This window comes from Neohortaea acidophila (genome assembly GCF_010093505.1).
Source record: "Neohortaea acidophila strain CBS 113389 unplaced genomic scaffold BDY17scaffold_1, whole genome shotgun sequence".
NCBI classification, from domain to species: Eukaryota; Fungi; Ascomycota; class Dothideomycetes; order Mycosphaerellales; family Teratosphaeriaceae; genus Neohortaea; species Neohortaea acidophila.
In genome coordinates, this window is record NW_022985510.1 from 1,733,311 (window position 1) to 1,761,002 (window position 27,692).

General features: G+C 58.5%; 11 protein-coding genes across 11 annotated transcripts; 5 read left to right on the top strand and 6 right to left on the bottom strand.

Annotated features, from left to right (window-relative positions):
• Nucleotides 1-59: 59 nt before the first annotated feature.
• BDY17DRAFT_18472 (actin-related protein, ARP8 class) lies at nucleotides 60-2,896 on the top strand. The gene is made up of 4 exons (XM_033729948.1): nucleotides 60-281; nucleotides 352-430; nucleotides 673-1,066; nucleotides 1,117-2,896. Exons 1-4 carry the CDS (start codon nucleotides 239-241, stop codon nucleotides 2,812-2,814), a joined length of 2,214 nt encoding a protein of 737 aa, XP_033594360.1. The 5' UTR covers nucleotides 60-238; the 3' UTR covers nucleotides 2,815-2,896.
• On the bottom strand, nucleotides 2,854-4,361 carry BDY17DRAFT_289697 (uncharacterized protein; the record flags this gene model as incomplete). The annotated part of the gene is made up of 2 exons (XM_033732387.1): nucleotides 3,751-4,361; nucleotides 2,854-3,690 (listed from the first exon to the last, which is right to left on the bottom strand). Coding segments are annotated over exons 1-2 (1,258 nt in total), but the record flags the coding sequence as incomplete, so codon positions are not given.
• A 180-nt stretch (nucleotides 4,362-4,541) lies between these two features.
• BDY17DRAFT_289700 (fumble-domain-containing protein) lies at nucleotides 4,542-6,542 on the bottom strand. The gene is made up of 2 exons (XM_033732388.1): nucleotides 5,185-6,542; nucleotides 4,542-5,130 (listed from the first exon to the last, which is right to left on the bottom strand). The coding sequence occupies exons 1-2, from the start codon at nucleotides 6,318-6,320 to the stop codon at nucleotides 4,872-4,874; spliced, it is 1,395 nt and encodes a 464-aa protein (XP_033594362.1). The 5' UTR covers nucleotides 6,321-6,542; the 3' UTR covers nucleotides 4,542-4,871.
• A 2,191-nt stretch (nucleotides 6,543-8,733) lies between these two features.
• BDY17DRAFT_307137 (putative aspartic protease) lies at nucleotides 8,734-9,957 on the top strand (the record flags this gene model as incomplete). Its single annotated transcript, XM_033735098.1, has 2 exons — nucleotides 8,734-9,025; nucleotides 9,080-9,957. 2 exons carry the CDS (start codon nucleotides 8,734-8,736, stop codon nucleotides 9,955-9,957), a joined length of 1,170 nt encoding a protein of 389 aa, XP_033594363.1.
• Nucleotides 9,958-10,352: 395 nt separating this feature from the next.
• On the top strand, nucleotides 10,353-11,285 carry BDY17DRAFT_320309 (Rtf2 RING-finger-domain-containing protein; the record flags this gene model as incomplete). Its single annotated transcript, XM_033736426.1, has 1 exon — nucleotides 10,353-11,285. One exon carries the CDS (start codon nucleotides 10,353-10,355, stop codon nucleotides 11,283-11,285), a length of 933 nt encoding a protein of 310 aa, XP_033594364.1.
• A 535-nt stretch (nucleotides 11,286-11,820) lies between these two features.
• On the bottom strand, nucleotides 11,821-13,449 carry BDY17DRAFT_314662 (choline dehydrogenase; the record flags this gene model as incomplete). Its single annotated transcript, XM_033735839.1, has 1 exon — nucleotides 11,821-13,449. The coding sequence occupies one exon, from the start codon at nucleotides 13,447-13,449 to the stop codon at nucleotides 11,821-11,823; it is 1,629 nt and encodes a 542-aa protein (XP_033594365.1).
• Nucleotides 13,450-13,872: 423 nt separating this feature from the next.
• Nucleotides 13,873-15,375, top strand: BDY17DRAFT_314663 (betaine aldehyde dehydrogenase; the record flags this gene model as incomplete). Its single annotated transcript, XM_033735840.1, has 1 exon — nucleotides 13,873-15,375. The coding sequence occupies one exon, from the start codon at nucleotides 13,873-13,875 to the stop codon at nucleotides 15,373-15,375; it is 1,503 nt and encodes a 500-aa protein (XP_033594366.1).
• A 661-nt stretch (nucleotides 15,376-16,036) lies between these two features.
• On the bottom strand, nucleotides 16,037-18,992 carry BDY17DRAFT_289707 (uncharacterized protein). Its single transcript, XM_033732389.1, has 3 exons — nucleotides 18,665-18,992; nucleotides 16,376-18,575; nucleotides 16,037-16,310 (listed from the first exon to the last, which is right to left on the bottom strand). The coding sequence occupies exons 2-3, from the start codon at nucleotides 18,532-18,534 to the stop codon at nucleotides 16,178-16,180; spliced, it is 2,292 nt and encodes a 763-aa protein (XP_033594367.1). The 5' UTR covers nucleotides 18,535-18,575; nucleotides 18,665-18,992; the 3' UTR covers nucleotides 16,037-16,177.
• Nucleotides 18,993-19,644: 652 nt separating this feature from the next.
• On the top strand, nucleotides 19,645-21,414 carry BDY17DRAFT_320313 (uncharacterized protein; the record flags this gene model as incomplete). Its single annotated transcript, XM_033736427.1, has 2 exons — nucleotides 19,645-21,277; nucleotides 21,344-21,414. 2 exons carry the CDS (start codon nucleotides 19,645-19,647, stop codon nucleotides 21,412-21,414), a joined length of 1,704 nt encoding a protein of 567 aa, XP_033594368.1.
• A 464-nt stretch (nucleotides 21,415-21,878) lies between these two features.
• On the bottom strand, nucleotides 21,879-24,562 carry BDY17DRAFT_307143 (uncharacterized protein; the record flags this gene model as incomplete). Its single annotated transcript, XM_033735099.1, has 2 exons — nucleotides 21,879-24,086; nucleotides 24,137-24,562. The coding sequence occupies 2 exons, from the start codon at nucleotides 24,560-24,562 to the stop codon at nucleotides 21,879-21,881; spliced, it is 2,634 nt and encodes an 877-aa protein (XP_033594369.1).
• Nucleotides 24,563-25,275: 713 nt separating this feature from the next.
• Nucleotides 25,276-26,571, bottom strand: BDY17DRAFT_314666 (Aldo/keto reductase family-domain-containing protein; the record flags this gene model as incomplete). Its single annotated transcript, XM_033735841.1, has 2 exons — nucleotides 25,276-25,371; nucleotides 25,393-26,571. 2 exons carry the CDS (start codon nucleotides 26,569-26,571, stop codon nucleotides 25,276-25,278), a joined length of 1,275 nt encoding a protein of 424 aa, XP_033594370.1.
• Between the last annotated feature and the right edge of the window lie 1,121 nt (nucleotides 26,572-27,692).

A 27,692-nucleotide genomic window follows, 5' to 3' on the forward strand; every position in this document is an offset into this window, starting at 1 on the left:
TCACTCCACTTGTCAACGTCTGATGAGCTCGCGATATGAGGACGAAGAGCATTCACTTCTCTTGCGAACTTTGAGAGGATAGCATTGCCGGCCTCTGTCTGCGTGGACTCACAACTGTTATATATCCGTCCTCTGCACGCGCGCCGCTACTCAAATCTCGGTGAAGGGGCACACCCCGCCTCAATTCACTTCTACACCGCGTTGAATTCCATACCACCCACTGCATGCCTGTGCAACAATGGTGGGCAAAAAATCAGGCCGAGCCCTCCTTAGGGAGGAAGGTATGTGCCGGGCTCGTTCGAGGCCACGCTTCACTTTGGCCAATGCTGCTGTATACTGACTGCGGGACAGGGCTTCAGCGCACCGACAACAATATGGAATTCACCTCCTGGCCGCAGGTGAATATGATCAATCAGAAGAACTACTACACGTACGTCCAGTGTCATCTATTTTGCGTCTTGCGTGCTTTTCCATTCATCACGCTTCCTCCCATTCTGTGCTATCTTCAGATGGAATGGCGAATCAACGCCTTCGCAAAGAATGGGCCAGACATCAACAAATTCCCCATCCACTCATCACATTCCATTCAAAAAGGGCAGCTTCACGCATCATCTATCACCACGTTTCATCATCGCAATCAAGTAGAGCAGGCCAACTGATACAATGGCATAGTGATTTCCTCAAACGAGACGACCAAATCCTCGCCAACCGGCTTCAACAGGAAGAGCGGCTCAACGCGCGCAAAAAGGCCGCCGTCGACATTGACCGCGCTCGAGCATATGGTGGTCAGGATGGTGCGCCCGATGCCGAAGCCGACGCCGATCTCGAGGAGGATGTGCAGATGGACGATCTGTCCAGCGACAATTTCGGCTCCAAAACCATCATTATCCATATTGGCAGTCAGAATTTGCGGTTAGGACTTGCAACAGATGCACTACCAAAGACCGTGCCGATGGTCATTGCGAGGAAAGCCAATCGCTCCGAAGCCGAAGACAGCGAACCCCGCCCGAAAAGGCTCAAGCTGGACGATGAGGATGCACCGCCCGAAGAATGGTTTGGTGAAGACGTATGTTGAATGTGCATTTCAGAATATCCATTCCATCTAACGAGTTGCAGTTCGCGAGAGAGTACAACAGCATGGCGGCCGACTTCAAAGTCTCCAGAAGAGCGAACAAGCGCCGTGTACTGCCAAACTCACGAGAACTCGTGACGAAGTGGAATTCCACCAATCCCCCCGACCTCATCTCCATGCACAACGATCCAGTCCAAATCGACTGGACCGAGCTGCCCGCAGATCCCAGGACTGCCCCAAACTATTTCGTCGGTGCCGCCGCGTTGCGGATCCCAGAAAAATCCAAACCACGCTACCATCTCTCATGGCCTGTCCGTCACGGCTGGCTCAATGAGAAGGATTACGACAGTCGCAACATGCTCTACAGCGACTTCTTCCTCATCCTCGAGGAGAGCATCAGATCGGAGCTTGGTCTGACACAAAGGAGAGACTGGAACCAATACAGCTGCGTCTTCGTCATTCCCGATCTCTACGAAAAGGCGTTCGTGAGCAAGGTGCTCGAGGAGATGATCCGCGACTTCGGCTTCCAGCGTGTCTGCTTCATCCAAGAGTCCATTGCCGCCAGTTTTGGCGCGGGGTTCAGCACGGCTTGCATCGTCGACGTCGGCGCACAAAAGACCAGCATCTGCTGCGTCGAGGACGGCATGTGTATTGAGGACTGCCGGGTGAACTTGAAGTACGGCGGCTACGACATCACCGAGACGTTTGTGCAGATGATGCTCTTCGATCGCTTCAACTACAGCGACTTCAACCTGATGCGACGCCATGACTTCCTGCTAGCCGAGGAGCTGAAGGAGAAGTACTGCTCCATGTCGGACGAGAACATCAGCGTGCAAATGTACGACTTCCATCTTCGCACCTACAACGAGGAGACGCGCAAGTACACGTTCAAGCTCTACGACGAAGGCGTGCTGGCGCCCATGGGCCTCTTCCGACCCAGCATCTTCAACAACGCCGACAAGCTCGACGGCCGACGCAGCCTCATTCCCCCATCCGTAGACATCTACGACGGCAAGCGCAACGACCCCGTCTCCGCCGCACAGCTAGCAGTAGCCTCGTACGTCGAGAAGAACATCCCATCCGCCGTCACCGCCGCACCCGCGAAACCCATCCGTCTCCTCGCCACCCCCATGCCCGGAACCAGCACCCCAACCAAGCCCAAACTCCTCTCCGGCCTCCCCGCCCACCTCAACGGCGAAAACACCACCAACGACCAAACCGGCACCCCGCGCTCCTCCGCAGCCAACTCGCCCGCCCCCGAAGACCACCCAACTGGCACCCCCCAGCCCTCAGTCGACATCAACATCACAAACCTAGACGGCACCGCCGACGACGGCCCCTCCCTCACCACGACGACAGAACCCGACATCTCCCTCCTCGACCGCGCCGTGCCCCTCATGCCCCTCGAGCACGCAATTCTCCTCTCCATCGAGCGCGCCGCGGGCGCCGACGACCGCAAGCGCCGCGACTTCCTCGGCAGCATCATGCTCGTTGGCGGCGGCTCGAAGACGCCGCAGTTCGGCGCGTACCTCGAGGCGCGCCTGCGCATGGCGATGCCGCAGTATCCCAAGGAGATTTTGGTGGCGCCGCCGCCGCGCGAGATGGATGCCGCGGTGATTGTGTGGAAGGGGGCGAGTGTGTTTGGGAAGTTGCGGATGACGAATGATGCGTGGATTGGACGGGTGGAGTATGATCGATTGGGGAGCCGAATTTTGAATTACAAGTGTATGTGGCATTGGTAGTGTTATAGCATGAAAAGAGAAGAAATAGATTGAATTGAGAGTGAGGACCATTGCCATTTTGATTTCCTATGAGGTACCAACGACGGTAATAGGTTTCCAATGTGCTACTCTACCATCGAGCTTCCATCCCGATCTCTGTCCTCCAAAGCACTTTTCCCATCACGCTCCCGTAACGCCACCGAATCCGCAGTAGTAGTACAATGCCGCGACTGCCCCGGCTCGACACTCGTCGCTCTCGGACCGCCCTCCCGAAGAACCCGCCGCTGCAGAAGCGCTACAAGTCGAGCGCCGTGCTGTTGCCGCCCTCCGAAGCTGCGGCCCGTCGCTGCATTACGCTGCGCCAAAGCCGAGGTCGAGGCTGACAACACCACCGCTAGCGGCGTGGGGGTCGTCGTGGAGGAAGTCGTCGAAGGAGAAGTCGAGGGGGGAGTTGAAGCTTGCATCATACGCGTGATCCGCGAAGGCGAAGTGCTCCAGAGAGCTAGGAGGAGGGTGCGGTAGGTGGTGGTGAGGTTGAGGGTGAGGAGGTTGAGGAAGAGAATTGCCAAATTGTTGGAGGAGGAGGAGGTCGTGCTGCTCTTGTTGCTGCTGCTGCTGCTCGTGCTCTGTGGGCAGGTCGACCGACACTGCAGGTCGCACAACATTGCTGCAGAATGTTGTGTCGGGTCGAGTTGCGGGAGCGGGAGAGAGAGCGGGAGCGTGGACTTGGGTTCCTCCTCCTCGGTGATGGGGAAGAGTGGGAAGCTGGCGTCGAGGGGTTCCTCTTTGATGAGCTGGTCGAGAGGACTGTCGGCGGGGGTGGGCGGGGTTGTGCCGCTGTCGACAGACAGTCTTGATGACATGGCATCAGAGAGTGACGGAGCTGGGGTATCGGCGCTGTTGGTTTGATGTTAGCTAGACTCAGTAGGGGTGGTGGGCCAAACGTGTGACACATACCCATCAGTGCTGAGTGTCACTTCCGGAAGGACGACGGAAGAAGGCAGGGCGCCAAAGTGCGTGCGATAGGCCTGCAACTCGGCGTTGGCGCGGGCGAGGGCCACGGCCAGGTGGTCGGTCTCTTGTCGCTTGCGCTCGCGGCTGTTGTGTGCGGCCGCGCGGTTGCGCTTAATGCGTTCGATGCGGCGTTGCTCCTTCTCATCGTCCGTCTTCGCGCGCTTCCGCGGCGGCAGCGTCGTCTTGGGCTCAGGCAGTTCCTGGCCCCATGACTTTCGCTTCTTGGCCGGTTTGGAGTGGACGACGACCCTTTGCGGGGCGGTCGACGTCAGAGACGCATCCTCGTAGGTGGAGGAGGTCAGGAGAGGCGGCGAGTTGTCGAGATCTTCGAGTTTGAGGAAGGTGGGCTGGCTGGGGGAGGAGGCCATGGTGTCGAGGGGGCTATGTGGCGAGAGCAGAGCGGAATGAGAATGGTGAGAAGAGATGGTCTCCATGCTGGGCTTGTCTGCAGGAAGAGGCCTGCATTTGGCTGGAGGGGACGATGAGGACAGGTAGACGATCGGGCAACGGGCGGGCAGGCAGCGAGTTTATAGAGGACACGTTGCGACAGGGGCGCGGCGCAAGGGCCAACAAAGGGGCCTCCCCCGGTTTTGCCGGTGTGTGCGTCAGCGCTGCGCTAGGCCAGATTCAGATTAAGCGAGGGTTCGGCAGCTGCCGCATCGTGCCTTCTCGAAACATCCGCGGTCTGCTCGGTGGTGTAGTTCTCAGAACTTCGCCAGCAGTCCTTACGACGACACTGTTCCATCCCTGAGCTACCCCCTAAACCTGATACTCTAGTTGCCTGAGGGAAGGGGGGGCGTAGTTGCCAAGTGTTTCGGGGCGCGGCCTTTGCTATCATCATCCCGTCTCCGCCTCCGGACTACATCAGGCCTGTCTATTTGCGTCTTCCGTGTACTTCCAACAGGCACCCTCATTTCACTCCCGATTCGTACGGTCTCGGCCCAGGCAATCGCCTGCGGTGAGATATTGGCCACACGTCTTGGAATGGGTCGGCGTCTTCACGGTCCGTCCATTGCGAAGTGAACACATCGCCAGTGTCGGCATGTCACTCAACCGACAATGACTCAACCCGTCTCCATGGCGTCCACACTGCCCCTCCTCCCCCAGTCCACCGGCTTCCGTTTGAGGAACGCACCCGTGGCTCCCAGATAGCCCTCGTGTCGGAGGAAGTATGCCTGTTTGGCTCCGTTGCTCCAGAACTTGATGGCGTAGGATAAAGTGTGGATGGTCTGCCGTTGCCCGCGGATGAATGACCCGCCGAAATAGATGCGTTGAAGATCGTGCTTCTCCGACTGCAGATACGAGATTTGTCCGATGTTGTTACTGTTGTTTCCTTGTCAGATTGCGGCCTCTCCCATCAGTCTGACGTACACTCACCTGATTGCGTAGAGTAGACTCCTCGAGATATCCTCCGTTTTGAACATTCTTCCGCCGCCAACGAGGTAGTTGCTAGACGATCCAGAAGCGGCGCCGTTCGGCGGGTCTTTGGTGCGATGGCCATCACCATCACTCAAACTGCCGTCTTCCGCCCTCCGCTCCGCCTCTCGTTTCCGTTTCAACACCTTGCCGAAACTACTGGCGATCGTCTTTTCCCTTAGCCCAATCTTCTCATACCCCATACCTTCCCCGTAGATGTCTCCAACGAGCAGATCCACCGCGCTGTTGTCGCCCTTGTCCGCCATTGCAAGCATGTCGTCGAAACTCCGCGCGCCCGTGAGCAACGATAGCAGTCCCCAAAGGGTGCCGCCTCCGAGTGACGTGCCCCCAATACGCTGAAACTGCGATGGGCCGGAAACCTTGATCATCGACACTCCACTGCCAATGTTGACGAGCAGATAGGGATAGATGTCGGACGAGGTCTCCTGGTACGTCACCTCATTCTCGGGATGCGTGTCGTCGTATGTGAACACCTCCATCGGAATCTCGGTGATGAAAAAGTCCAGCCCCATGATGAGGCATTCCATCTCGTCTTCGCGCACAACGTCGACGCCCAGTTGTTCCTTGATTCTATCGTAGAACTTGTAGGCGCCGCCGCCGGTCGCCATGACGCTGAGCTCCGCGGCCTTGGTGGATCCATTTACCCGCATATGCTTCGACTGCAACTGGCGGAGATACTCGATGCATTCATCGATGCGCTCCGTTTCGAATGAGAGGAAGTTCAACCGGCCGCCCGTCTTGGCATGCCCGTTTTCTCGCGAGAAGTAGACGACTTTGGCCAGCGATCCGCCAATGTCGGCGGCCACGTGACTGACGACGGCATTGTGGTTGGGAAGGCGGATGTCGCGCTTGTGGTACTGATAAGACTTCTCCTCTCCGTCCGGATTGGGTCGGGATGTAGCACGCGTGCTGGGGCCGTGGGAGTGCAAAGATTCGTCCTTTTCGTGGGCGATAATGTACGCGCCCTGCACGTTGATTTCGATTGCGCCCGGCTGTTTGATGGTCGATTGCATATCGACCGCGGAGCTCGAGACTCGCCGCCGCTTAAGCGACGGCCTTGGGCTTCCCGCCTCCATGACTGGCCGACAATGTCTTCTCCAACTGCCGGAGAAAGACGGTCAACTCCCGATCGCTCGTCACGCCATCTTGGGCCGGGATGGAGGGTATGAGTAACGACTAAAGCAATCCACCGGACAAAGGGCTGTGTCTACAAGCTCTCATGCAGGCTCTATTCAGCTGGTGGAAAATCGTGCATTGGACAGGTGGGTCGCGGCGCGGCCGGGGATGTGCCGAGGTGCAATAGACTTTGCACGCTGACTGTAATGATGAACTTTGAAGGCACCTTACCTGTACCTCACGCTTCTACTCTCTACTGTACTCTTCGACTACGAAGTGAACAGCATTGCAAGTGTGCGTGTGCAGCGTATTCCTTTGTCCTGGAAGATCCTGCCGACGCAGTTTCAGTGCGCTTCGGCAATCTCCAGCGCTGTGGCATCCTCAGTGGGCAATTGACTCGGCATGTACCGCCGGTCGTTATCAAGACCTCGGGATCGTCCAACGACGACAGGGCACGACTGACGCTAAAGCACACGAACGTCGCCAGCCATCTGCAAGGAGAGTCACGGAAGATGCCTGGTGTAGAGGACGCCGAGCGGGTAAATGCACCTCTCCACAGCTTATCAGGTCAAGTATGCTGCAAAGTCGCGCAACCCCCATGCTTTCCAAGTGTGGATTTGGAAGGAAAGACAGCAACGGCAAGGCTGGGCTTGATGCGTCGAAAAGATGCAAACCCACCTTCTTGCGTGACCGACCGGTTCCACAAGCCCGCGGAGACAAAGGACGGTGGAAACGCACAGGGCAAGGCAGGCCGACCAGGTTTCTCGAATGCCGTCGCGACCAGCCGGTCTGCAGCGGTCTTCTGGAGTATTCCACGCACATGTTTGATGGCGTGTTCCACGGTGTGGTGGGGTGACTGTCACTAGTTGTTCGTGACCCACGCCGCTGCCACCCATACGCGATCACGCGAACGACCTCGTTGTTGATCTCGGTGCGAGGCCGCTCGGCCTTGGCCTTGCCTTGTGGCAGATTGGGGAGATTGTGGGATGTCAAGGGGCTTAAGCCGCCGCCGTTGTCGTCTAATCAAGCCATTCCTGCGTACTTCCCCAGTCCTTCTCGACGCTTCTTCGCGACATCTTTCCCCCGTCTCCACCCCCACAGGTCCGCCCCTGCCGTCCGCCTTCCCTAAACGCCATTGATCGACAGTACAGGCGCCTTATCGAAGTTAGCCTCAATAGAGTTCGCGTGGTCTAACCTTCCCCGGGAATTCCTCGGTAGAACCCTGGCGCGAAACCTTCTCGGTAGGTCGGTACCTGACTTTGACTCCGCAACTCGCGATACGACTGCAGTACAGTGCTCACATGTACCAAATTCGATAGTATCTCGCGCCATCATCTGTCGTCCAATGCCCTGTCGGCCCCTAGGCCACATTCGATTCCAGCGAGCTTCTAGCGCGCGTGACAACGCAGAACCATCATCTCCCTAACGGCTTGGAGAGCTTCCATCAGGCGCCTGTGGCCGCTGCAGCCGGCGCAAAGTCGCAATTAAGCGCCACTTACGCGCCACCGCCCACCCTAAAGCAGACACTCGACCGAGGCAGCTGCTCTGCCACAGTGACCACACGACCCCTCCTCCGCAAGGCCAGCAGAGCCTCGGAGAGGGCCCCCAACGCGCTGCACTGCGCCGTCGATCACCCGGAGCGGATCGGCGGCCGAAAGCGGGAGGTCGCAGACATCATTAACCGCCTACTTGCTGCTAAACGATTTACGGCATCCCCCGTTTCCGCACTCTACTCGAGTGAAAACAGGTTTGCTCGTCCTTGATCAGAGCAATAGCAGTTTTGCATTGGCTAATAGATAGATTGCAACCATGGCCTTCGGTAGAGCGAGCCCCGCAAGGCTGAAACGCGAGACGGAAATTAAAGCGATAAACGTGCTGGCTAATGGCGCGCGAGCCCGTCTACCAGACTAGAGTGGCGCGGTGTATGGCAGCCGAGGGACTTGGATGCAACAGGAAGGTGATGTGCTGCCTTTTAGCGATTGCGCACTCAAGCACCCGCCAACTCGCCTTGGTAGTGCTTGGAGGCGCCCCCCGGGGTAACGACAATCCGGGCAGGACGGAAGACGACACACCCCCCACGTACTGTACCTCTGCCGTCGGCCCACATCCTTCATTTGATATACCCGTGATTAGCGAGAGCCTGATCGACACACACCATGACCAGTGTCTAATGCCGCCATGCGGCCTTGTGATGGATGGATGGGCATGCGACTGTCGCCTGCCTGCTGGGGGTGTGCAGGTATAAAGTCTCCCATCTCTCCCTCACAACGACTTCCTTTCCCATCGCATTTCGCTTCCCTCGAACTCGCAATCACACTCATTCTCCAACACTCTTTCATCGCCTTCGCTTCGTCAGGCTCTTAATTGCCCGTCATGCACACCTTCACCTCTCTGTCTGTGTTGGCCGCGGCCGCCGTCGTCGCTGCTGCCCCTGCCCCGGCCGCCTCCCCCAAGGTCATCTCCGTCCCCCTCACCCTGATCAAGAACGTTGAGTCGACCTCGGGCCTTCTTGCCGCTGGTGAGCGACGCCTGGCGAAATTCAACAACCGCGTCGGCAGCCTCAAGCCCCGCCAGTCCTCTGGCGCGGTCACCAACGAGGATGTCTCTTACGTCGCCGAAGTGAACATTGGCGGCACCGGATACACGCTCATCGTCGACACCGGATGTAAGTATCAGCATGAATACAGGTGATCATGGCCCATTTACTAACGATGTATAGCTTCCAACACCTGGTGCGGTGCTCAAAACGCGTGTGAGCCCTCGTCCAGCGGCCAGTCCACCGGCAACTCCGTCTCTGTCGACTACGGCTCAGGCTCCTTCTCCGGCACGGAGTACACCGACAACGTCAGCTTCGGCGGCGAGACCGTCGACGGCCAATCCATCGGCTCGGCCAGCACGTCGTCCGGCTTCAGCGGTGTCGATGGCATCATCGGTTTCGGCCCGGTCGACTTGACCGAGGGCACCGTGTCCAACACCAACGAGGTCCCGACCTTCATGAACAACCTCTACAGCCAAGGCTCCATCCCGACCGAGGTGCTCGGCGTCAGCTTCCGCCCGGAGCCTGGCAGCTCGACCGACTCGACCAACGGCGAGTTGACCCTCGGCGGCACCGACCCGTCCAAGTACTCCGGCAGCATCAGCTACCACCCCAAGCTCACCAGCGGTGAGGCCTCCGCCTACTGGGGCATTGCCGTGAACAAGTTCTCCTACGGCGGCTCCAGCCTCGGCAGCGGCAACGGCATCGTCGACACCGGCACCACCCTCATCTACCTCCCGACCAGCGTGTACAACGCGTTCCTCAAGGCCTCCGGCGGCACCACCGGCAGCCAGTCCGGCCTTCCTACCTACTCCAAGGCCCCGACGCAGAACTTCTACTTCACCTTTGGCTCCACCACTCTCAGCCTCACCCCGTCGCAGTACCTCGTGCCCCAGGACCAGTACTCCGAGTTCGGGCTGGCGAGCGGCAAGTACTACGCCTGGTTCGCCAACGGCGGCAGCAGCGGCGTCAACCTCATCATCGGCCAGAAGTTCCTCGAGAACTACTACGCCGTCTTCGACACCACCAACCAGCGCATTGGCTTCGCCACCGGCGTGTAAGCACTCGAGTGCGGGAGATTTTCACCTATGAATTGGACGATTGTTGCTGACCCATAGCACAAAGGGGCGGGAAGACCAAAAAGCATAAGCATGGCTCGGGGAAGAACTGAAAGGATGGCTGATGCGCCCTTTCGTATGAGTCTGCAGAAAGTTTCTTACTTTATTTTATCATGAGTGACAGTCGAGAAGTAGCAAAGTGAAGAATCACTTGAAGCATTTATTCCAAGCACTTTACCTTCCAGTCTGTACTGCACATTTTCCCCTCCAATCAAATTCGGGCAACGCAGCCGAGCAAGTGGCGTGAAAGCGTAAACTTCACCTGCCAAAACCCTCCTCCATGAACCCATCTCCCTCCAACCCCCGCATCTCAACCCACTCATAAAACAAAAGCAAACATGGGCAACGACGGCGGCAGCATCCCCAAACGCCGCGAACTCGTCAAAGAAGCCGCCCGCGCCCGCACAACCGCCGAAGTGAAAGAGACCCAGCACTCGCAGCAAGAATACTACTGGAGCACGGATCCGATTTCGCGCCTGCCGCTCTCCGCGCCCGTCGTCTCCGACTGCGCCGGCAAGCTGTACAACAAGGACACGATTCTGGAGTTTCTGGTCGAGGGACGGCGAGCGGAGGAGGCGGAGGTGGAGACGCGGGGGGCGGTGAGGAGTTTGCGGGATGTGGTTGAGGTGCGGTTTGAGGGTGCTTCTTCTACTGATGGCGAGGCGACGACGAAATGGAAGTGTCCCGTCACCGGCGATCGATTGGGTGCTGGGTCGAAGGCTGTGTATCTGATTCCGTGCGGGCACGCGTTCTCCTCTGCCGCTATTAAGGAGGTCTTCTCGGGCGACAAGTGCATTGTGTGCGACGCGGCGTATGCGGCGAATGATGTTATTCCTATTCTGCCGACGGCGGAGCTGGATGTTGCTAGGCTGTCATTGAGAGCGAAGACGTTGAAGGAGAATGGGTTGTCGCATTCTCTGAAGAAGGCTGGAGGGGGTGGCAAGAAGCGGAAGAAGAGGGAGGAGGATGGCGCTGCTGTGGCGGAGGACGAGAAGAAGATTGGTGCGACGAACGGTCACTTATCACGAACTTCAACACCCGTCAACGGCGCACAGACGAAAGCCGAGATAGCGCCCACGACGGGGGGCATCAAAGACGCAGCGACGGCCTCGCTCGCGGCGAAAGTGATTGCCGAGCAGGGACAGGCAAAGAAGCGCAAAACGGACAACGAGAATCTGCGCAGTCTATTCTCGGACAAGTCGGCGGCTGCGGGCAAGAATGTGGATTTCATGACGAGGGGCTTCAGCATACCGGCTAACGCGAAGCGGTGAGGCTGTGATGAGGAACTGGATTGCGATTTATGAAGATAGAGGAGCCCGATGCGCTGCTTCCCGGATTCTACTCGACAGCGTGGCTGCGCTATCGATATCTTGGAGAGACCGACCACCAACACGCGTGAGACGTCAAAATCGCACGAGTGCTTTCCACCTGCTGCAAGGCCAACCACGAGCGGTGATTTACATGATTTCCAGCGACGCCTGAACGAAGCCTCGGACACGTCTGGATTGAACGCGACTGTATTCCCGTGTATACGCATCCGGCCCTCCCCATGACTCGGAGCAAGGCCGGAGCTTACAGACAATATGTACTCTAGATCTCAGCCCTCTAGATCCAGTCGAAGAAAAAAGGTGCTTGTTGGAAGCACAGCACTAACGCGCCACCAGCACCCGCTCCAACGCAAGAAAACGGTGGGGTATCTTTTGCACAAAGGGCAAGCAAAGCGCATAGCTAGAAAACGCCCAGTCCGTATCCAATAACCCAAGAACCACATTCGAAATAGCGGAGCACTTTTTCGGTGTCGTTTTTTCATAGCTTCTGCTTCTCCAACCCCTTCCATCCCCACGTCTGCGCAATCAATTCCGCCGCCCGCTCGCCGATGCCAAGCACAGTAAGCATGGGATTGATCGACGGCATCTCAGGGAAAACACCAGCGTCCGCAATGCGCACGCCGCGCAAACCGCGAATGCGCAGCTCAGGGTCGACAACCGCCAGCTCATCGCTGCGCACATCGCCCATCTTGGTCGTGCCGGCGGGATGGTAGACGGTATGCGCCACGCGCCGCCCGTACTCGCTCAGCTCCTCGTCGGACTGGATCGCCGGGCCGGGCGCGATTTCCCGCTTGATCCAGTCTGCGAAGGGCTTTTGTTGGGCGATTTTGCGCGCGGCTTTGAAGCATGATACCAGCGTTGCGGCGTCGTAGCCTTCGGGGTCGGTGAAGTAGCGGAAGTCGAGGGCGGGTTTGACGGCCGGGTCGGCGCTGGTGAGGTAGATGCGGCCCTTGGAGCGGGGGCGGGGGATGTTGGGCGTGACGCAAAAGGCGTCTTTGGGCTTGTCGTAGCCTAGGCGCGACGTGTTGAAGACGAAGGGGATTTGGTAGCAGTGGGCCATGATGTCTGCGATGTCGCCGTCGGCGCCGGCGGCGTTGGGCGCTTCGCGGCGCAGGAAGATGCCGGCGTCGGAGTCCATTGTTGTTTGGTTTTGCGGGACGGGCTTGTTCAGTTCCCAGAGGATGATGCTTTCCGGGTGGTCGAGGAGGTTCTCGCCTACGCCGGGGAGGTTGTGGACGACGGGGATGCCGAGGTCGGAGAGTTGCTGTTTGGGCCCGAGGCCGGAGAGGAGCATAAGGCGGGGGGTGTCGACGGCGCCGGCGCACAGGATGGTTTCCGCTTTGGCCTTGAGCGTGTACTTGGTGCCGTCTTGCAGGGTGATGTTGATGCCGGTGACTTTGTCGGCGGCGACGTTAATCTTGCTTACCCAGGCGTTGGTGAGGATGGTGAGATTGGGCCGCTTCTCGTCGCCGCGGATGATGGGGTGGATGTAGGCGACGCTGGCGCTGCTGCGGCGGCCGTCGTCGGGGTTGTAGGAGACGTTGAAGAAGCCGACGCCCTGCTTGATGGAGCCGTTGTCGCGGATGACCTGGTTGTAGTCTTCGATGAAGGGGATGTCCATGGCTTTGGAGCTGCTCTTGACCCAATCCAGACACAGCTGGTTGCGATGCCGGGTATGCACGGGCTGCACGGTGTTGCGCAGGTTGTCGATGACGCGGGTGAACATTTTGAAGTCCCAGCCTTTGGCGCCTTGCTCCACCCATCTATTGCAATCATACTCGAAAGGACGGAAGGAGATGAGGGTGTTGTGGGAGGAGCAGCCGCCGAGGACCTTTGCGCGGGAATGGCGGATGTGGGAGTTGCCATTGGGTTGCTCGGTGGTGGGGTAGTCGTAGTCGAGTTCGCCGCCGAGCAGACTCAGCCAATCTTTGAGTAGGAGGACTCGGTCATCTTGGTAATCTGACGGGCCGGCTTCGATGAGGAGGACGCGCTTGTTGGGGAGGTATTCGGAGAGGCGGGAGGCTACTACACAGCCCGCAGTGCCACCGCCTACGATCAGGAAGTCGTAGGCGTTGACGTCTGAAGCGGGGAGCTCGGTGGTGGTCATATTCGCCGAGCGAGATCGGCGGAGATGTAGATTTGCTTGTGCTGTATGGAAGAGGATAGCTGGAGGTATAGATGGAATAGGAAATACGGCGACAGAGAGAGAGGAGAGCAGTACAAGAGGAAGGAAGAGAGAGGAAGAGCGCGAGAGTCTAGACGATAGAAGGACGAGGGTTTGTCAAGGTCTCCACCCTGAATGCTTTTTTTCCCTGGTTCCGTTCTCTTTGATCGAGAGAGGCTTGGCCCGAAGGATGAACGATTCGTTGACTTGCCCTGCACCACGCGACACCCCACGCTAGAGAGGTGGAGCTGCGGCAGAACTTCCGTGCCACATCACATCTTCATGAGACTCATCCACGGAGGCAAAGTAGAGTGAGGTAGAGCGAAGTGAAGGAAAGAGTGGTGGTGCTTGTGCAACGCCATCACCATGAAGTACGACAAGCAGCCTCTCTACTACGGAGGCCAACGACACACCACCGCCACCACCTTCCAAGACATCGACCCCTCCACCAACCAGCCGCTCGCCGACATCTGCAAAGCCGACCAGCATGCCGTCCACGCCGCCATCACCGCCGCCCAAGCCGCCTTCCCCGTCTGGTCCACCATGACGACCATGGAGCGCTCCCGCATCCTCCTGCGCGCCGTGGCATTACTACGGCAACGCAACGACGAGCTGGCCGTCGTCGAGACCCACGACACCGGCAAGCCCTTCTCCGAAACCAGCGCCGTCGATGTCGTCACTGGCGCCGATGTGCTCGAGTACTACGCCAACCTCGTCGCTTCTGGTGGACTGAATGGAGAGACGACGCAGCTCCGCCCTGACGCCTGGCTCTACACCACCAAAGCCCCGCTCGGCGTGTGCGCGGGCATCGGAGCCTGGAACTACCCCATCCAAATCGCCCTGTGGAAGTCTGCCCCGTGTCTCGCCGCAGGCAACTGCATGGTCTACAAGCCCTCCGAATTCACCCCGCTGCACGCCCTGCGCCTCGCCGAAATCTACTCCGAAGCCGGCGTGCCGCCCGGCGTCTTCAACGTCGTCCAAGGCGACGGCGCAGTAGGCGGCCTGCTCACCTCCCACCCCGCCATCGCCAAAGTCTCCTTCACCGGCCAGGTCTCCACCGGCTGCAAAGTCGCCGCCGCCGCCGCCTCCAATATGAAATACGTCACCATGGAGCTCGGCGGCAAATCCCCGTGCATCATCCTGCCCGATGCCGAGCTGGACAACGCCGTCGACGGCGCCATGATGGCCAACTTCTTCTCCACCGGCCAGGTGTGCACCAACGGCACCCGCGTCTTCGTCCCGCAAAGCATGCTGCGCAGCTTCGAGCAGCGCCTCCTGCAGAAAATGGCCGACATCCGGCCCGGCGACCTCATGGACCCCAACACCAATTTCGGGCCCCTGGTGAGCAAAACGCACCACGACAAAGTCACCAAATACATCCAGCACGGCATCGAAACGGACAAAGCCAAACTCCTGGCCGGCGGACTAGGCAAACCCACTCTCCCCGCCACCGTCGACGCTAACGGCTACTGGGTGAAGCCGACAGTCTTCACAAACTGCACAGACGACATGCTCATCACCAAAGACGAGATTTTCGGCCCCGTGCTCTGCATCCTCCCCTACGCCGACAATCGCCCAGGCTACGTCGAGAAGCTCGTCCAGCGCGCCAACAATACCACCATGGGTCTGGCCGCCGGCGTCTTCACCAAGAACATCGATCTCGGCCATCGGGTTGTCGCGCAGCTGCACGCTGGCATCACGTGGGTGAATACATGGGGCGAGTCGCCGGCGGAGATGCCGGTCGGGGGTTGGAAGATGAGTGGGTTGGGGGTGGAGAATGGACGTAAAGGGTTGGACAATTGGGTGCAGAATAAGAGTACGTTGGTGGAGATGGGAGGCGCGGTGGCGACGTCTTTCAGTAAGCTTTAGACTTTCTCGGGTTGTTGTTGTTGTATGGCTGGCGCATAGGGTGAGGAGGGAAGGAAGGCATGATAAGGAGCAAAAGGGCAAGCCAGGTGCGAGCGAGGTGCTCGTGATCCTTTTTCAACACAACCATATTCCTCGAGAGGTAGAACGCCTCTACGACATGATACCAAACCCTTCCACACGACTCCTCGTTCACCAAATCTCCATCTTCTAACATACACTCCACCCCATACGAACAAGACACACAATTGCAAAGAGAGAAAGCAGAACAGAATGCGTGCGTTCCCCTTCCAATTCCAGAACGGCATCAACAACATCAATTCCATCACACCTCTCTATACAGTCCAATCTAAACCAAACCATCCAGTCCCCCCATCCCTCTACACAACCCTCCGCTCCTACCTCCGACGAACGCACAACTTCCTCACAACAACAATCGCCTCACCATCGTCCCCACGAGAAGCAGTCGAGACAGCAGGCATGCTAGAACTGGCAGTCCTGTCCAAAGAAAACAAAAGGCACAGGAGGCGAAAGAAAGCGAGGGCGCGGTTGGCTGCCGCCGCCGGCGCTCAGAGGGAGACGAAGGATGTAAAGGGGGTATTGAGCCGTGGGGTGATGGTGGGGTTGCAGAGGGGGGATTGACCGATCTTCACTCATGGGCGGGTGCAGGGGGATAAGTGGATTATAACGAGTATTGAGAAGAAAGGGTATAGTGCATGGGGCAACAGTATCCCTTCCCTTCAATTTCCTTCCCAAAACCACCTGAGCAAGCCCTTCAACAAGTCACCGACCCAGCACTACCCTCTCACTGCGTATCAACCCCCGCCCCGCCACGGATGCGGTCCTGCTCGTAAGGGATGCCCATGCTGTGCAGCTTGTCGATAGCCTTCTTGTCCAGGACGATATTGTCGAAGCCGGGCGGGAGAGCCTGGCGGCCCCTGCAATTCAACAGTCAGTCAGTCAAACGTTTCCTCTCAACAATCAACAAGCGGACACGACTCACTTCAAATACATCTGCTTCATATTGCGCGCCTTGAAGCGCATGTCCTCCGCCGAGCGGCGCCCAAGCAGCGGCCCCCCCGTCCGATTCGAGTCGTGAGACTTGAGCTCCGCGTACGCAATCTTGGTCTCGCCGTAGTCGCGGATGAGATACTGGAGCGCCATTTCCTCGGCCGCCGTCCACGGAGTGCGGACTTGAGGCGGCTTCTGCGAGCGCGAGATGACGCTGTGGTGGCGCGCGGCGACTCTCGCGCGCTCCAATTGTTCCATTTCCGTGATTTCGGGGTCTTCGTTGGGGTCGTACGGCGTGGCGAGGGGAGGGATGATACTACCCGGGTTTTTGCGTTGGCGTTTGGAGGTACTCGACGGGCTGGACATGGAAGGGCCCGGGGGAGCGAGGGTGATCGCGGCTGAGACCCTTGGTGCCGGGGCGCGTTGCTGTGGAGCCAGTCTGCGCCTCTGGTCTGCGGCGGTGGCATCCCGCGCGTCGGTTTCGAATCCCTGGTCCTGAGTCGGCTCGTATTCTTCTTCCTCTTCCTCGTCCTCGTCTATGTTGGCGAATGCTCGCTTCGCTGGAGTAGACTGTGATTGTTGGTAGTATGGGCCGGTTTCCGGGACGGACGATGCTGGGTATTGGGAATGAGACGGGTCCGCCTGGGATTGACTGGCGTCAAAGGAGACGCGGACTGCACCGGCTTGCGGGTCGATGAACCTGCCCTTGCCTTTGGCTCCTTTCTGGCGCTGTGACATGTTCTCCAGGGCCATGAGAGTCGACCTCGCCCTCTCGGCCGGCTGAGGCTGCTGAGGCTGCTGAGGCTGAGCGGGCTCCACGTCATCCTCCTCCGGCCGCAACCAAGTGTCGTCGTTCTGCGTGGCGGCATGCTGCGCAGCGAAGCCAGCCGAGGAGCCGAGCATGGGCGCGACAGGGGCGACAGGTGCTGTGGACGCCACTGGTGCAGCGTTTGCACTCAGGCGTGCCTCTCGCGCCTTCAATGCTCGGATGGCGCTTGCACCGAACCCCTTCTTCGGCGTGCGGTTAGGTCGAGAGAGGGTCTGACGTTTGGCCTCCGCCGCTCGGACAGCTGCTCTCTGTTCCACCTCGCTTCCCAACTCAAGGACAATTCGGTCGACACCGCCCACCGCTGCGATTTGCGCATCAAGCTCTGCCTTTCTGTGACCATAATACTCCACCACAGCCTCGACAAATTCCTCCCACGGGTATTTCTCCCGCAGGGTTTCAAGCGCAGTGAGAGCATCAATTCCAGGGACATCGAAAGCTGAGCCGAGGTCATCTTCAACAAGTGTAGTGATGGCGACGCTGTAGTCCTCAAGCTCGTCGTCATCCATCTCGCCCATGTCCAAGGCTTTGTAGTGCCGGAAGATTGGCTCGCCCTTTTCATTGTACTCGTAGAAGGTTTCCGCAATCAGTCGTTGGGGGGCAAACGCGGGCGAATTGATGTAAGCATCCAAGCGAATGAGGGCCAGCTGGGTGAGAAGCTGGAGACACAGGTCAAAGGCGGGCTGTTTGAAGCCAGGCCCAGCAATAGCGGGGCCAAAGGCATGGTCCAGACCCAAAACGGCGTGTTGTTGGTCGGGGGTGACATTGGCGTTGTTGGGGATGAAAACAAGAACAGTGTGCAGCATGGGGGCCAGATTGATCTTGTGGATGATGGCATCCGGGCGCCACGAGCCAGCCGGGACGTCTTGCATGTTTTGAACGCGGAGAAGAGCGCGCAGGACGATGGAGGGCTGGATGTATTCGGTGCTTCCGAAGCCCTCTTTGTTGACGGAAAACGTGCGGAGACGAGTGTTGTATATCTTGTTGTACCTGGAGCCATCGGTGCGAATCTCCTGGCGAACGACGGCGCGGGCGTTGGGGTCGGCGGGAAGCAGCTGGGTGCAAAGGTCATTTGCGGCGTCAGCGAGACGGGGAAGGAGGTCGGCCATGACATCGGGGTCTAGGCCTCCAATCTCCTCTTGCGAGAAGGTGGTGTTGACGGTGTTGGGTGAGAAGGCGGAAGTGCCACGGGCAGCCTCGATGACGGCAGCGCGGGCATCATCGATCTCCTGGATGCCTGCTTGAAGCTGTGCTTCCAAGGTTGCATCCTCGTTGACAGGCTCTAGATCTAGCAGATACGCAGTCAGCATCGGGTCACACGTCATGAATGATATAGGTGGTGAGGAATGAAGTGCAATCCCTCAGCCTTGTGCAGCAGGGTTAGGGTTAGGGCCAGAGCGTAAAGTGTGGACACGAGGTGAGGGCGAGGTCTGCGAACACAGCAACAGCACTTACCCGTCGCCGCCTTGGCCTTTCTGCCCGCCCGTTTCTTGGGTACGGGAGCATCACTTTGTTCATCCGTCCCACGACGAGAACGAGGGCGAAGGGGAACATTATCGGGCTCGCGACTCTCGGAGCGCGTGGAACGCGTCACCCTTGTTGTGGGTGCATCGTCTTCGCTTTGCCGCAACGCCGGGCGCGCCGACGACACCTTGGCCATTACTGGAGCTACTCTTGGTTTTGTGCGGGTGCGACGACACTCTTGATCGCGATGGAGCGGGTTGGTATGGGCGTGGTGGATTTGCAACAAGGCTTAGGGTCGAATTCACTCGGGTTAGGGTTGTGATTGTAGGGAGGAAGGATGGGGGCAGAAGTGGAGCGCCCTTTTGTCTTGTTGACACGCTAAGACCGATTGAGATTGGCGTGAATGTCACGTGTCGCGACGAGTATCTTCTATCATTCACACATTTGTGTAACGCGCAAGAGCATGCTGCCTAACAACGCTCCCGTGAGTGCTGCACGCTTTTGTGCCTTGAAACTATCAGGTGCCCGCCCGCTACACGTGATGTGTGCGACAGACCCGTCAATTCAGGAGAAGATGTTTCGCCAGGCTCCTCACTGTCCATCGAGTCGAGCAACCATCTGCCACTATGTGAATTGCACGACACACTCGCAAAGCTTTGATCGTGCACACTCACAACTCTTCATATCCTTGCTCGTTCCCTGTATGAGAGATGCCTTCTTCTCCCCTGAATCCTCTCTCATCCCCACCCTCAACCCGTCTTTCCCCAAAGAGCACTAGCGCTCTATTCGCCTAACTTAATCACGTCAGCTCTGGCCTCTTTTGATAATTCCACGTACTCGCGTTCCTGAAATCTCGCCGCTCTTGAAACCCATCGACCTCCCAAGACTACACCCCCCAAGTCTCCCTGCAGCAATACTCCAACGACCATGGCACGGGACTGAGAAGCAGCATTATCGTTTTGTCAGCTAAGATGAAGGTCCGAAAAGTCTCGCCATTCCTACTCCTCCTCGCTCCATCCCTGGTCCGAAGCGCTACCCACGACATTTCTTCGCAATGGCAGCCTTTACTACGGAAAAGAGACGGGAGCAGTTTGCAGGCGCGGCAGGAAGCTGAGGTGCCGTTAGACCAGGCTGGTGCCGTGAAAAATGTACCGGGCTCGAGACCTTGGCGAGGGACGGAGGATGCGCCCGTAGATGGGCTGGATGGGAAACCACATGCCGGGCCCTTTGTGGACATGACGCCTGATGAGGTGGATAGAGATGCATCGAATGCCCCGCCCGAATCATTGGCCAAGTTTGCAAGCAGCGCAGACGAGCGGTGGAGGCTGGAAGACATTCCTGCGCGCAATGACGGAGTGATGAACGACGATACTCGCGTCGCGCCCAAGAAAGGTACCACGGGCACCGAAGGCGGCATCAGTGAGAAGGAGAGATTACGGAAAGAAGCCGGTGCCACATCCACAAGCAACACCCCGCAGGAACCCAAGGCCGCGCCGCCTCAGCAACTCATCGAAGCGGATTTCGACGAGAGTGCCGATTCGTCGCAAAAGAGCAGCACATACCTCACGGGGTTCGAGCGGCCTGAAGACCTCCCCGACCGCCCACATGACATCCCCTTCCCGGACCGCGTCGGCAGTAAGAGTACGCGCGACTCCGAGGAGCCGCCCGTGGACGGCACCAACAACGGCTGGCTAAAAGACACCATGCCCTACACCGAGGGAAAGACAAACCCCAAACCTCCCCAGTCTGCCCGCACCAACCCCACCACCAAAGCGCCCCTCCTCACCAACCTGCTCTCCGACGACTCGGAAAGCTGGCACGAGTGGTTCCACTCCTTCGTCCTCTCCCTAACCATGATCCTCTTCTCCGAAATCGGCGACAAGACCTTCCTCGTCGCCGCCCTGATGGCAATGCGCCACTCGCAACTCCTCGTCTTCTCCGCCGCCTTCTCCGCCCTCACCGTCATGACTGTCCTCTCCGCCCTCCTCGGCCACGTCTTCCCCACCCTGCTGCCCAAACGCCTTACCACCCTCGCGGCCGCCATCCTCTTCCTCATCTTCGGCGCGAAAATGCTGCGCGAAGGCCTCGCCATGCCGCGCGACGCCGGCGTCGGCGAAGAAATGCAAGAAGTCGAAGCGGAGCTGGAAGAGAAAGAACACAGCATGCAAGCGCACGACCGCGCCTCCTCGCGCCGCCGCTCCTCTGCCGCCGGCGGTACATCTCCCTACGCCCTCGAAGCAGGCCGCGGCCGCAGCAGCACCAACAACAACCACCAAACCCACACGATCAGAATCCCCGGCTCCAACGGCGCGGGCCCCTCACCCCCGCTCTCGCGCTCCCCTAGCCCATCTGGCGCGCGCAAACCCTCCCTCTCCGGCCTCATGAACCTGTGCTCCCTCGTCCTCAGCCCAGCGTGGGTGCAGACGTTCATCATGACCTTCCTGGGCGAGTGGGGCGATCGCTCGCAAATCGCGACAATCGCCATGGCCGCGGGCCAGAATGTGGTGAATGTGACGCTGGGCGCGCTGCTCGGGCATGCGTGCTGTACGGGTTTGGCGGTTGTGGGGGGCAGGGCGCTGGCGGGGAAGGTTAGTTTGAGAGTTGGTGAGTTTTCTCCTGGAAGATTCGTGTGGATGTGAGGGAAGAATTCTGGCTAACAGAGGTGTACAGTGACGATTGGAGGCGCGGTGGCCTTTTTGGCTTTTGGAGTGATATATCTGTACGAATGCGCGACGGAATAAATGCGAGGATGCTGGAATGAGCGTGCGAAACTTCCGTATCATCTAGTAGATGGACAGGACGGGACGGGACTGGAGAGCTCGTTTCACACCAGAAAATGAGACGTAGATCGAATGGACTCTCGAGTCATTCCTCCCCTCATTCCCACGCGTCTGACCAAACCACCTTTGTGCTCGGAAAAGCCACACATCAGTTGAAGCCAGAGGAAAATGTACTCCACTGCTGGAATCCAAGATACATTTGCCTCCTGCTCCCCGGGCGAAGATGATACTCCGTCTTCTCCCATTTCCACGAAAGAAGCACCACCTCGACCGCAAGAAGATAACAGAAGGCCCGGCCCAAACGTTACCCGCCCAATCCGTATTTATTCGCACCCGCTAAGAAGAGCAAAAATCGCAATCCAAAAATCTCGTCACATAAACAAGCACAACTCGAGTCATGTGTGAGAGTCACGTACTCCCCTCCCTCAAGCCTCCTGCATCCTCTCCAAAACTTCCACACCCTTGCTCTCGCCAACAACGCCGCCGCCGCCACCGCTAACCTCATGTCCTCCCGCCCCCGGCGGAGACACACTACTACTGCTCGAATTCCCCGAATCGCCGCGGCTGCGATTGGCGGAGTCATTGCGGTCGTCGGCGCCGAAACTACTGCCTCCTTCTGAGGAGGAAAGAGTCGGAGGCGGCGGGCGAAGGGGAGATGAGCTTGTATTTTCTGGCTTTTGGGAGGAGGACGCTTTGTTGCTTTCGTCTTCCATCATTGCTGTGAGGGAGCGGAAGTTGGGCATGGGTTCTAATGGCGGGGTGGTGGTGGTGGGGTCTTGCTGTGGTGCTGTACTTGATGGGTCGGGTCCACTGCTGCTTGCTACAGGTAAGGGGAATGAGGATTCCGCTCGGAGACTGCTGGGGCCCGAACCTGGAGAGGGCTGCTGGTCGCCAATGGAAGAGGAGAAGGAGTGTGTTTCGGATGTCTGTCGCAGATGTGAAGCCGGTCGGCCATCCCTGGGGTCGGGGATGGTGTGGCGCGCGGTGGGCTGGAGGTTAGCGCGCGATTCCTCTAGATGACGCTGCGCGTCTTGGGCTACAATGTCTTTCTTGCTATCGTCCGACAACGGAGAAGGGTGATCTGTTTCCCGCATTTCGGTGTTGAGTGTGGACGTCGGCTCAGTCAGTGGATTGAAGCCGGCAAAGTCCAGCACGGGCGCTTTGCCCTTGCCTTCCACCTGCTGTTCCTCTTCGGGGATGCCGCCCATGGTACTGTTTTCGCGACTCATGCTCGCGCCGGAACTCGAGCTGTCGTTCGTCTCGGCCTGGTAGAGCGGCATGGAGCTGGCGCCGCTCTTCTTCCGCAGTTTCGACGCCTGCTTCGCCTCCTTCTTGTCCTCCTTTGCTTTCTTTTTCGCATCTTTCTTCGCGTCCTTCTCCTCTCTGCGTTTCCGCTCGTCCTCTGCAGCGAGAGATTGTCGGATGGCTTCCATCATCATGAGATCCTCCAGCGCATCGACCCGACTCCGGCGAGAGCTTCCGCGAGCAGCATACATGTCGTTGCCGCCCTCCTCGCCATCAGTGCTACCGATTCGCGTAGGGTGTGCATACGGAGAAAGCAAGACGCCACCCGGGGTAATTCGCGCACCCACGCCATGACTCTCCAGCGTTCTCCGACGTCGGAAACCGGCCAGCGCATTCCGCATCTGCGCATTCTCCGGGCTTCCCAGGACATAGGCCGCGTTATGCAAAGCAGTAGCAGCCGCCGATCTCCGAAGCACGTGCGCGCGCGCATCGGCCAGCTTCTTGGCCCAGTCGGGTCGTACGCGATCGGTGGTGATGACTTGCGGCGCATTCGCTGATATCGAGATGGTCCGGCGTCGTCCGGTCGCGTTGAGGGAGGTCGTCGATGACATGGCGGAGGTGGGATTGGCGAAGGGACTGCCGTTGAGTTGCTTCGCATACGCTAGGCCGCGGCGGAAGGGCGGCGGTTCGTAGGTTATGCCGAATTCGGGTGTGACGCAGAAGGGACACGCAGCGACCTCTGAGACGAGCAATTCCGCCTCTTCTTCTGGTGGTCGTTGCTGGCCGGGCTGCTCGTGTTCTGGCGGATGTGGATCGGGGCGTTTGATCTGTACGAAGCATTCGGAGCAGATGGGTTGATCGCAGCATCGAGTCTTGTTGAGGTAAGGAGGGTAGTACATGAAGCAGATGGGACACTCGGATGCGTCTTTGTAGAGATATGCTTCAACGGGTTGCCCATTCACGTATGGGTCTTTGGGGAGATGGATCTCTTGGGGAGTGATGTCTGGAGAGTGGCTTTTCGAGCCTGTCGCCAGTGAAGCGAGTGTCTTTGCTCGCCCACGTAGTAATTGAGCAGTGGAAGAAGAGGGGCTCGCGCCCGACAATGGCACAGAGGAGGAAAAGGCGAGACGAGACGGTGAAGGAGTGCCGGATTGGACGGATTCGTGGGATTGCGAACGTGATGAGATGGGAAGAGTCGAAGAATCCAGATTTGGTGTGGAGGCCTTTTGGATGGAAGATGCCTGGGAAGCTGTCCGGCTCATCTCAGGCGGGATCTCGTCGGGAGCGGGGATAGGGAGTCCACGCGCTGCCGCCACGAGCTGTGCTTCTGTCCAGGAGTCGGAATGGTCATTGAGACCACGCCAGAAAGGAGCTAGACGTCGTTCGATCTGGATGATGATCAGCATACCCCATACAAGTAAACCTGGTCCTCACTCACCTGCAACTGCCGCACTGTCGGCTTGCTAAAGTCTTCCACGCCCGTGTAGACACCGACGGTGACAAGATACCCGCCATCCACGCTCTCCTCGCGCATACTCCGCTCCCGCTCTTTCAGCCTCGCCTGGCGCTCCTTCTCCAACTTCCGCGCCTCCCGCTCCTGCCTCGTCTCCCGCGGCTTGTCGGGGGTGGCATTCTCGCGCTGGCCCACGAGGCCGAGGAAGGGGAGGTCGGGTCTGGTTGTGCGCGGGACGCGGTGGGCATGGGCCAGGCCGGCGCGGTGAGAGAGGAGTTGTGCTTGCGGAGGAGGCGGAGTCGAGGTGGGGACGGAAGCAGACTGGGCGGATTGCAGGCCTTGTGTCTGCGATTGACTACTGGCGTTGCGGGCGTGGGCGGGTGTCTTCGTCTTCGACGAGCTGCTGCCCATGTTGCGTGGTGTTGTTGTGCTTCGACCACCTCAGTCGGCGATGCCACGGCCGTCAAGCGCACTCTGGAGCGGGTGGTGGACGGGGGACTGCATTGATTTAGGTGGTCGGGTGGTAGGGTGTTCAGCGGATGCAGTGCATGGGGGGATGAGCACGTGAGCTAGGCGACGAGGGCGCTGAGCGAGGGATGAGACAATCGCGGCGCGGCGCCCAAGAACCAAGGTTTGGGTGGTGCAGCGGTGGAGGAGAGGAGGATGGGGGGAGATGCTGTGCTGTGGCTTCGGCCTGTGGCGTTTCGTCATCCAAATGCCCCACGATAATCCAATCTGCAGATCAACTACCACTTTAATCGCTTTCCACTCCCTCGACTTATGAGAGGAAGAAGTTGGCGAGAGGGGGAGGGGGCACGAATGGAGGATATCAGCATCCAGACTACACCTCTCTGCTCGATGACCAGATGACAAACGATGACCCCCGGTTGCGTGCGGATGAGGGATGGGAAATGGAAATCAAGCTTCCATCTTACGCAACTGCTGCTCGCAGCGCACGTCAGACCGTGCTGATCGCCCCGACGTGATCGTCTCCCGTGCCGAACTCGGCTGCTGATGATTCACCGACCGACCGGTACACGCTCAGGTACCACCAGTTCTTGGGCGCCAAACATGTGATTTGACTGCTCGCGCTGCTGCATCTAATGTCTATGTAATCTTCAGCCTCACCGCAACGGCAACGCCGCCACCGGCTGCTCTTCAGGCTGCGGACTGCCCTCCGGCGTCATCCATAATTGCTGCTGCTGCTGGCCGCCTTGGACCTTCAGCTTCGTCCTATCTACTCCCCTCATGTTGACGAAGCCCGGCGGCGGCGACTCCCACGTGTAATCCAGGTATTCATCGAGATGCTCTCGAATGCCGTCTGCAAGAATCTGCACGGCGCGCTGGCGGTTCAGACTCCACTCGTGATCTCGACTCCATCGACCCGCCTTTCTCGCCGTCTCCGCTCCGCCTTCCATGCCGTCGAGAATACTGCGCCATACTTGCATCGTCTTCTCCAGCTCCTTCATCTTGCTCACGCCCATCACGCTCACTCCCAGCCGCTTTCCTCCAACTTGTTCGTTGGACTCCCGCGTCCACGGCACTCCAGACGCCGGGTCTCCTCTTGACCCCACTGATGCGCCGGCCGTCAGCCAGCTCTCTAGTGCATACCGAATGGAAATGACTTCCAGCTTCTCGTCGTGCCGATCGCAAAAGTCGCTCGCTCGTCGCACTGCGGCTCGTAAGTCATTGCTCGCCGGATGCCAATTCCCCATCGATCCCACAGGCACCCCCTCCCTCCGCAACAGCCCCATGCCCAGCGGCGAGCCATTAAGCACCACATCCACCCCCGCCGCCTGCAACTCTTCAATCCCCTTGTCCGCCAGTAACGTATTCTGCAGCGTGAAATTCGCATACGACATGACCGCATCCAGCGGCTCGCCCGTCTCACGCAACACCCGGTGCGCCAACGAACACAGCCCCGCGACGGGATACCCCGAAATGCCCACGTACTTGATCGTGCCCTCCTCGTCTCGTATGCGGCGCAGTTCGCGAATAGCCTCCATCACCTCCTCCTCCGGCACAAACTCGACATCATGGCAGTACACGAGATCGAGGTGCTTGGTGCGCAGGCGCTGCAAACTCCGCTGCACGCTCTGGTAGACGGACTGCTTGGAAAAGTCGAATTCATCCGCGGCGATGCGGCCGCACTTTGTGATGAGGAAGAAGTCGTCGCGCGGGAAGTTGGCGCGCACAAATTCCGTGTCGAGCGCTTGGCCTAGGATTTCTTCTGAGGGGCCGTAGTAGGGCGAGGTGTCGAAGGCGCGGATGCCGTGTTCCAGCGCTTTGTGCACCAGCCCGGTGGTGTCGAGTTCGTAGGGGTCGGGGTTGTATTGGTAGTTGAAGGTGGCCGTGCCGAAGATGAGGGGTGGGAGGATGGAGGAGAGGGGGAGGGGCGTGGAGGTGTTGCGAGCCGTCATGTCGCCGGTGCGGAGGAGTAGACGGTGCTGGGTGTCTTATGTACAATGCCGAGGAAGAGGAGAGGTCGGGATCAGTTCATTTCGCAGCAAGCGCACGAGGATCATGTTCGCATGGCGCTGTAGTAGGAGGAGGCAAGAAATACTGAGAGCACGAATGGTTGAGGAGAGGAAGATGCAACCATGTTTCTGCTTACCGTATCATGGATCATAGCCGCTTCGATTGTCGGGCCAAGTCTACCGCCCGTTTTTACTTTCCGCCGATTCAGGGTCGGCATGCCTGCGATGACGCGATCAATTGGTCCAGACCCCCGGATCTTGGGTATGATGTGCTGGGCAGCCAGCCAGCCGACTCGGACATCTTTCAAAGACCACAGGAAAAGGTCGACAGTATGAGTGTAGAAGCATAGGAACGCAAGTGAAGTGTGCAGTGGACACATGGAAGTATGCCAAACGTCGGCAACGAAAAGAGCCATTTAGGTAAGAGATCATGCCAAAATTGCCTCAGGTGCCTCAGGCGCGCAGGGCGGTTGTATGGCCAGTCAGCATGCCAACAGCGATTGTGATACAGAAGGAGATAAATCGAATATGTACACTCTCAGTCCATGGAGCCGAGCCCACTCGACTCCGGTCTACTTGAGTTTCTCCATCAATCAAGGCAAGCTCCAAAAATTCATACTTCTCGATTGGATTCCCTCTCATCATTAGCCATCGTCCACTGCCATTACCGTGCCTGCAGCGGAAAACGATCGTAAGAAGAGTATACTGAACTTCCTTAAAAGTCGACAAAGAAAAATGGCACGTGACAACGTGATATGCCTGGCTTGAGTACGTATCACGATCTCGACATCGTGCTTAATAACGTGATTGTATGATCCTCTTGAGACCTCTCTCGAGCATTCTACCGATCGCCATACGCGATTCTTCACTTTCTCTGTGCCATTGGCCGCCATACCACCCATATCACCCCTACATCATCACCCCAAATGGCAAAAAGACCGCAGAAAATCCCCAAAAATCACCAAAAATACAGCACAAGCTGATGGACACTGTGGGAATTGAACCCACGACCTTTCACAGGTACGCCGGAAGATGCGAAGCGAAAATCATACCCCTACTATTAA

Excerpts from the sequence above, each read along its gene's own strand:
- BDY17DRAFT_289700 (XM_033732388.1), bottom strand. The coding sequence starts at position 6,320 with ATGGAGGCGGGAAGCCCAAGGCCGTCGCTTAAGCGGCGGCGAGTCTCG. Across the intron at positions 5,131-5,184 it reads AGTCTACTCTACGCAATCAG|TAACAACATCGGACAAATCT; the intron begins GTGAGTGTACGT and ends AGGAAACAACAG.
- BDY17DRAFT_289707 (XM_033732389.1), bottom strand. The coding sequence starts at position 18,534 with ATGACGTGTGACCCGATGCTGACTGCGTATCTGCTAGATCTAGAGCCT. Across the intron at positions 16,311-16,375 it reads ATGAAGCAGATGTATTTGAA|GGGCCGCCAGGCTCTCCCGC; the intron begins GTGAGTCGTGTC and ends GTTGAATTGCAG.
- BDY17DRAFT_18472 (XM_033729948.1), top strand. The coding sequence starts at position 239 with ATGGTGGGCAAAAAATCAGGCCGAGCCCTCCTTAGGGAGGAAG. Across the intron at positions 282-351 it reads AGCCCTCCTTAGGGAGGAAG|GGCTTCAGCGCACCGACAAC; the intron begins GTATGTGCCGGG and ends ACTGCGGGACAG. Across the intron at positions 431-672 it reads AATCAGAAGAACTACTACAC|TGATTTCCTCAAACGAGACG; the intron begins GTACGTCCAGTG and ends ACAATGGCATAG.